Genomic DNA, 7,553 nt, shown 5'->3' with positions numbered 1-7,553 from the left:
CCTCCGCAAGGACAGCCCCAGGGTGAAAAGGGGGCGTTTTAAAGTACAACAAAAGATAATTTTTTAACACACACTGAACTAGAAGTATTTAAGTTCCACTCAGTCATACAGGAAGGGTTTTGCCAACAAAGTGTACAAGATCATGGTAAAATGCACACGATTAAGTAAAACTATTTAGTATTCCCTAGACATTGTTGGTGGCAAGCAGCATTTCCCGGAAGGTGGCAAGTGGTGATTACCTCTCATCCTACAGTTTACTGTCCTTTATTATTGTCTTAGTGAAGGAAGAGTCCTCAAGTCTGCTAGCTCTATTGTCTATTTCTCTAATATTATATTCATGATCAAAATGGCCAATGTATGTTGGAACATGAATAACTTAATAGACCTCCATAGAGAAACAAGCGACTATAAAACTATTTAACAAGTTAAGCCTAGCATTAAATCATCTTAGTTCTAATGATTCCCAACCCAACTTTAGAATTATTTCTGTGACATTTTTTGTACTTTTTTTTTTAATAACCAACCAAGCTACCCTGTGTTGAACCTTCTCTCTGTTTAATGCCATGAACTAAATGCATATCCAGGCAATTCAATTATGTTGAGTCGATAATGATAAGCAGTACATTGAATACAAAATTTCTGATTTTCATGAAACATCTAAATTAGATTGTTCACAGACCTATTACCTTGATCAAAAAGTTCCCGGAATAACCACCGTGTGGCGCTCCCATCGTTCCGATTTGAGTTCTGTTTTTTTTGTTAAATTGGTACATCTGTTGTTGATATTCCCTTTAAATCTTAGTGTCATAACTTGACATTTGCAAAAGTTACGGTCGGTTTTCGGTATGTCCATCAGTGCTTCCTGCGATTTTTCCATTACTTCCTCTCGGCTGCTAAAACGCGTTCCCCGTAATGGTTTTTTAACTCGATTGAACAGAAAGAAGTCACAGGGAGCCAAATCAGGTGAATTCGGTGGCTGTTGGATGGTATTTGTTGCATTTTTCGTCAAAAAATTACGAATAATGATAGCACTGTGCGACGGTGCGTTATCATGGTGCAAAATCCACGAGTTTTCTGCCCACATTTCTGGTCTCTTTCGGCGAATTGCTTCACGCAAACGTCTCATAACGCCCAAATAATACTCTTTGTTTACTGTCTGGCCTTCTGGCAAAAATTCATGATGCACTACACCGTTGTAATCCATGAAAACCGTCAGCATTACCTTCTTTTTTGACTGAAAACGACGTGGTTTTTTTGGTCTCGGCTCATTAGGTGAACGCAATTCACTTGCCTGATGTCTGGATTGCGTGTCGTACTCATAAACCCACGTCTCGTCTCCAGTAATGATCCTTTTGATGAATGTGGGATCGGATTCAGCCTCGCAAATCATGTCTTTTGCGACGTCAACACGGTCTCTTTTTTGCATGAAATTGAGGTCTTTTGGCACCAACTTTGCTGCTACACGACGGAAACCCAAATCATTAACCACAATGTCTTGGGCGGATCCATAGGCAATGTTCAAGTCCTCCGCTATTTCTCTGATGGTTAATTTGCGGTTATTGACCAACATTTCTTTTACTTTATCAATTTTTTCACCGACTTTCGATGTCGATGGTCTGCCACTGCGTTCATCATCTTTGATTGACTCACGACCACTTCTGAACCGCTCGTGCCACTGGTAAACAACCGTTTTTTTTAGAGAATCGTTGCCGAAACACTTTTCCAACATTTCCAACGTCCGTGCGCCACTAAATCCGTTTTTTACGCAAAATTTAATACAAGTTCGTTGTTGCAAATTTAAATCCATTTCTGCAATTGTAAAAAATCGCCAACACACACAGAGATAGATGTACTCTTGGCTACGTAACTTTTGCAAATGTCAAGTTATGACACTAAGATTTAAAGGGAATATCAACAACAGATGTACCAATTTAACAAAAAAAACAGAACTCAAATCGGAACGATGGGAGCGCCACACGGTGGTTATTCCGGGAACTTTTTGATCAAGGTAGTATATCTAATATACAATCATCTATCCCTTGATAATCTTTGCCTTAGCTTTTCTCTTCAGCCAATGTCTTCCCCAAAAAGATAAATGCGCAGGGACAATTTTTGGATGAGAGCAGGCATATGATTGATTAAATAATAACCAGATGATCAATACCATCACAGAACATCATACATAGCCATACGGATGAAATTAGGTTCAATTACTAGTATGGAAAGAAGGAATCTTCTTGAAGAATGGAGTGGCATTTCCCTGTTATCTGTAGAAATAATGACTAATATACGTCTGATTGTAAGGAATACATCTCACTCCGATTATTAAAAAATACACATACAACATATACACACAAATCAGAAGTATGTACCTACAGCTTCTTTCATATTATAAAACATATCATACTAATTAACACTTCTAAAGAAATATAACTGCAATCATGAATGCTGTTGTCTTAAAGCTTTTTAAGGTACAGGAATGATTTTGGCTATTTTTAATTTAATAAATTCCATCACAGAATGTACCTTCAGTGAGTAACCTGTTAATAAGATCACGTAGGCAAGTTGATAAATTCAATTATTTGTTTCATTTGATCAATTGAAAAACTAAAAATACCATCGCAAGATAAACATTTGAGACAATTTTCATAATTTGCAATTATGCTGCCAAGGCAAGAGAAGTTGATCCAGATGTAAAAAGCCAATCACATGGATCAGGTTTAGACTTCAGCACCCATAATCATTAAATAGCGGAGAATTTTTCAGGCACTCACTAATAGGTTTCCTCTGGCCTTAGCCATTCTCCTTGTGTAAGAGTTAGTTAGCATATAATTACAGATTCAGATGCAATATAGTGGAACTGTTCCATAAAAAGAGAGATGAAAACTGTTGCAATTTTCCACATAATAAATATCTATTATCCAATAGTTTTGAAGTACTACATACACGTTTGTCAAGTGAAGCTTTCAATTTACAGAACACTTTTAAGGTTTTATATTATATCACGGTAGTCCACGGGGTGTAGAGCGTTGGACCTGTAGCTCCACCCAACCTATGTGATTTTTTGGGTTCCAGATCTTCCTGGGAAACAATAACTGGCACAGATAAAGTAACTGGCACCCCTACCCTGATGTGTGAATTTCACATGCCATCGGGCTTAGTGCTGGGTGACCTCTACCATCACCTACCAAACCCACCTTCAGGTTGATTATGTTTTGGGTTGATCGGGTTTTTATGGTTATATATACACATATAACAAACTTGGACAGCAACAAGCAATATAAGAACACATAAAAAGATCACTCAAACGTTACTTCTTGATCATTTTGATGGAATTCAGCTCCGTCTTCATCGGAAGATATAGAAGTAATGACCATTACTTCTATTTCTTCCGATGAAGACAGAGCTGAATTCTGTCGATATGATCAAGAAAGAACATGTGAGTGATCTTTTTATGTGTTCTTATGTTTTTTGTTGCTGTCCAAGTTTGTTATTCAACACTTCCGTGTTACTTTGACGAAATCATACATATATATTATTATTGTTAGGTAATCTACCGGTTAAGGTAGGTTTTTGGATGGACATAACTACTAATTAAATAATTTGTGACCCCTAGCAAAACACAGTAACCTACTCTACATTAGGTCCCTCTTCAGCTTTGAGTACTTTCTTCCTCCCTTCATCCCGTCCAACATCCCTATCCTATTCCTTCCCTTTCCTCTTTTGCCCAACATTCTCCCCTCTATCACAGTCTTCAACATCCCACTGCTGGTCAACACCCCCTTCATCCACTTTTCCTGCCTCCATAGGATTGCTCCCAACAAACCCCTCTCTTCACCCACCATACCAAGTACTTCCTCATAATGAAAACTTCGTTGCAATTTTCCACAGTTAAAACTTTATTGCCGACCATGGTTTTGATACACTGTATCATCTTCAGGTGAGGAAAATACAAGGAGAAGTTTTAAAAAGTTAAAAAAAAGTTTTAACTGTGGAAAATTGCAACGAAGTTTTCATTATGTCTCGATTCCACAATATCACGCCTGACTCTTCACTTTTCGTAAGTACTTCCTCATTTGTTTTCTTCTCTGTCCATTTCACCTTCTCCATTCTTCTCCACACCCACATTTCAAAAGCCTTCAATCTACGCGTATCGTCCTGCTTCAATGACTACGTTTCTGCGCCGTACATAGCTTCTCTGCTTAGCAATTCTTCTCCTTACGTCCCTACTACTTTGACCGTATTGGTCCAAAACTCTACCGAGATACATAAACTGTTCTACCTGCTCTAGTTTTTGCCCTCCTATTCTAATGTTAAGCTTTGCCTTTTTATTTCTAGAAATTCGCATGACCTTTGTTTTATTAATATTGATTCTCATCCCATACCTGTCGCACTGAATTTCCAATTCACTCAGTAATGCTTGCAACCCCTTGGCTGACTGACAAACTAAAGCTTGGTCATCAGCAAACCTAACTGATTTTACGAATTCCCCACCCACTTTCATTCCTACCTCCAGTTCTTCCCATGCCTCTTTGATCATTTCCTCTGCATACAGGTTGAACAGCAAAGGTGATAATGGGCAACCCTGCTTTACACCCCTTCCTAACACTGCCCATCTGGACTCCCCGTTTCCCTCCCGCACCTGAGCAGTCTGAGACATGTACAGGTTGCAGATTAGCCTCCTTTCCCTCCAATCTATTCCTATTTTCTGCAATATACTCATTAGTTTTTCCCCATTCACTCTATCAAACGCTTTTTCGAAATCTACGAAACAGGCAAATACCTCCTGGTTGTGATCTATATTCCTCTCGATTAATAATCTCATTACTGCAATGGCATCACGCGTACCTCTCCCTTTCCTAAACCCAAACTGATCATCCCCTGAGTTATCATTTGCCCTACTCTCTATCCTTTTGTTTATGATCCTGATAACAACCTCAGCTGAGTGGGATATCAAACTAATTGTCCTATAGTCTTCACATGACGTGGCCTTTACCTTTTTCGGAATAGGAACTAAAACTGATCTCACAAAGTCTTCCGGCCAGATACCTTCCTCATAAATACTACATATCAGCCCATATAGCCTCTTCCTCCCATATTTTCCTATGGTAGGAAATAGTTTCGCGGGAATGTTATATATATATATATATATATATAAATATATCACTTTTGTGAAAGTCTCATGGACATGAATAATAATGTATATGAAGTTAGCACTAGTGGACAAAGACAAAAACACAAAAAAAACTCACTCGGTTTCGAAATTTCCAAGCCACCTTCCTCCATGAAGAGAAAGAACTGAGGAAAGTACGGGGCTGGAAACGATGGATGGAAGGGGAAGGTAGGGAAAGATTGCTTGGATCACAATTAGACGTTTCTCTTCCTTGAGAAAGGTGGCTTGGACCACAGAAAATTCAAAACCAAGTGAGTTTCTTTTTTTTAGCGTTTCTGTGTTTTTGTCTTTTTATGTTTTATATATACATATATGTGGGTCGCAGTAGTCCAGTGGGTAGAGCATTGGACTGCTGACCGGAGGGTCCCGGGTTCGATTCCCGGGCAAGGCACTCTGGGCACCTGCAGCTCCACCCAAGCTTAAGTGATTTTTCGGGTACCAGGTCTTCCTGTGAAACCATAACCGGCACAGGCAAAGGAACTGGCCCCCCTACCCTGATGTGTAAATTTCACACGCCGTATAGGGCTTAGTACTGGGTGAACTCTACCATCACCTCCTAAATCGACCCTCGAGTTGATTACTGTGTTTATGGTTTTTTATATACATATATACATGTGTGTGAAGCATGTAGGTGGGGAAACTGGGGTGTCTCCTCGACTTGGGTGGAGTTGTGGGAGAGGAGTTCAAATAGTTCTATGACTTTTTCCCATTGATGAATTATTTGCATGATAGTTTGTCTTTCTATAGATTTTTGAAGTGTACTATTTAAAACATTCCATCCAAGAGGTTCAGAATGAGTGAATCGGAACTTCTATAATTTGGCTTCTGTAAAATTTTATTACATTGGAAGAATAACTTAAATCTTACAATGGCTAAAATTCTTAATGAATCTCTTACCAATCAATTTCAGAGAGTAGTTACCTAAAATATGAATGTTTGCATTAATTTGAAATATTACTTCTGAGCATCAGGCCAAGATATTCCTGAAAATCTTTAAATTTTTTTTGCTTCACCAGACCTAATTGTATATCAGGTTTAGAATCCAGCTGGAGCCAACCCTGAGTTATCCAGGTGGATGTAACAAACCAAGTCCAGTCTGGAACAGAGCTTGTCATCATCAGAGTTATTTTTGGAACTGGAAATGGGGTGGAGCCATGGCATTGATAAAAACGAAGCTACTTACGTGGGAAGTTTTCTCACTTTTGAGAGGATGGTTTTGGAATTATTTAGGAAACTATATTTTCTACATCGCACATTGCTAATGCAAGGGAAATGTTATTTGTAAAAGGTTTCACCAACTATGACAACAATTTTGCAATATAAGATAAAAGTTTACCATATACTTAGTTTGAGGACTGACTGAATGAAATAGGAATTGCCAATTACTATCACCAATATAATCTTAAAGTAGAATACAAACGTCCCATTTAAGTTTATGTTGACACTCGACAAAATACATTTTAATAGTTAACGAAAATATGACAGCTAAAGAAGATTTAGAAAAAGACCGACGAAGCATTTAATTAATGTACACTATTTGCTAATTTCATTCAGACAGAAAGGCAAGTGTATATAAAAATGTCATTGATGAGCTCATTACCATACAGTAACACACAGAATAGAGCTCATTCACTTTAAAAACACATTTAATTTCCATCACTGAGACGATAACGTAAAATATCAAAGATGTTTCATAGCACATGAAATACCTGGACTAGAAAATAAAATGAGTACACTGCACGGAACCAGAATGATCAGGAATAGCAGAAGCAGCCCATGACGACGGAATCGTAGTGGAACCATTGGAGGTAAGTACCACCCGATGAACGCCATGTAGACAGTCCACCATACACCTTTATTCTAGAGAAAACATCAAAATATCTTACACTGTTAAGATATGGGACACACTCAAAGTTTAAAAATATACTCCCTCGTTCACTTTCTGAGAAGTTAGTAACTCACGTGAGATGGACAGTTGCGATCAATCGAGTAACCTTAGGGCTACCTACATCGTTTAATCCAAAGACTGTACATACTAACTATTTAATTGCTCAGGGAAAACACACCTGAACACGATCGCTAATTAAACCACATGAAAATAACCCAACGTTCAGGATTTTAACTCCCCCAGTCGCGTTATTGCCAACTTAAGAATTTCATTGAGTACCACATTTGGGAAGATCTATGTTAGACATTTCAGTCTTACGGTATCACTACGGAAGATAATCTATTGCAACTAAAAATTTTAGTTGCTGTATTATTAACCTTATTCTGCATTTGCCAATAATTTATCATCTCTAATTGATGGTTTCTTATACTGTATAGTATCCGCCGTCACTTTGTGGAAACGATTCATAATGAATAAGAAATACTTAGTTTT

General features: G+C 38.1%; 1 protein-coding gene across 1 annotated transcript in view; it reads right to left on the bottom strand.

The window, feature by feature from the left end:
• Window positions 1–7,218, bottom strand: part of Mgat4a (alpha-1,3-mannosyl-glycoprotein 4-beta-N-acetylglucosaminyltransferase a) — a 59,666-nt gene extending 52,448 nt beyond the window's left edge. The window contains exons 1-2 of the mRNA XM_071590249.1: window positions 7,136–7,218; window positions 6,883–7,033 (exon numbers count right to left, since the gene is read on the bottom strand). Coding sequence (XP_071446350.1) covers window positions 6,883–7,006 — 124 coding nt within the window. The 5' untranslated portion in view covers window positions 7,007–7,033; window positions 7,136–7,218. The remainder of the gene's footprint in view (window positions 1–6,882; window positions 7,034–7,135) is intronic.
• Window positions 7,219–7,553: the final 335 nt, after the last annotated feature.

This window comes from Hetaerina americana, unplaced genomic scaffold, assembly GCF_022747635.1.
Source record: "Hetaerina americana unplaced genomic scaffold, ioHetAmer1.1.p SCAF_4, whole genome shotgun sequence".
In the NCBI taxonomy this organism is placed as follows: domain Eukaryota; kingdom Metazoa; phylum Arthropoda; class Insecta; order Odonata; family Calopterygidae; genus Hetaerina; species Hetaerina americana.
The sequence above is the reverse complement of the archived record's forward strand: the minus strand, read 5'-3'. Positions and strand labels throughout refer to the sequence as shown.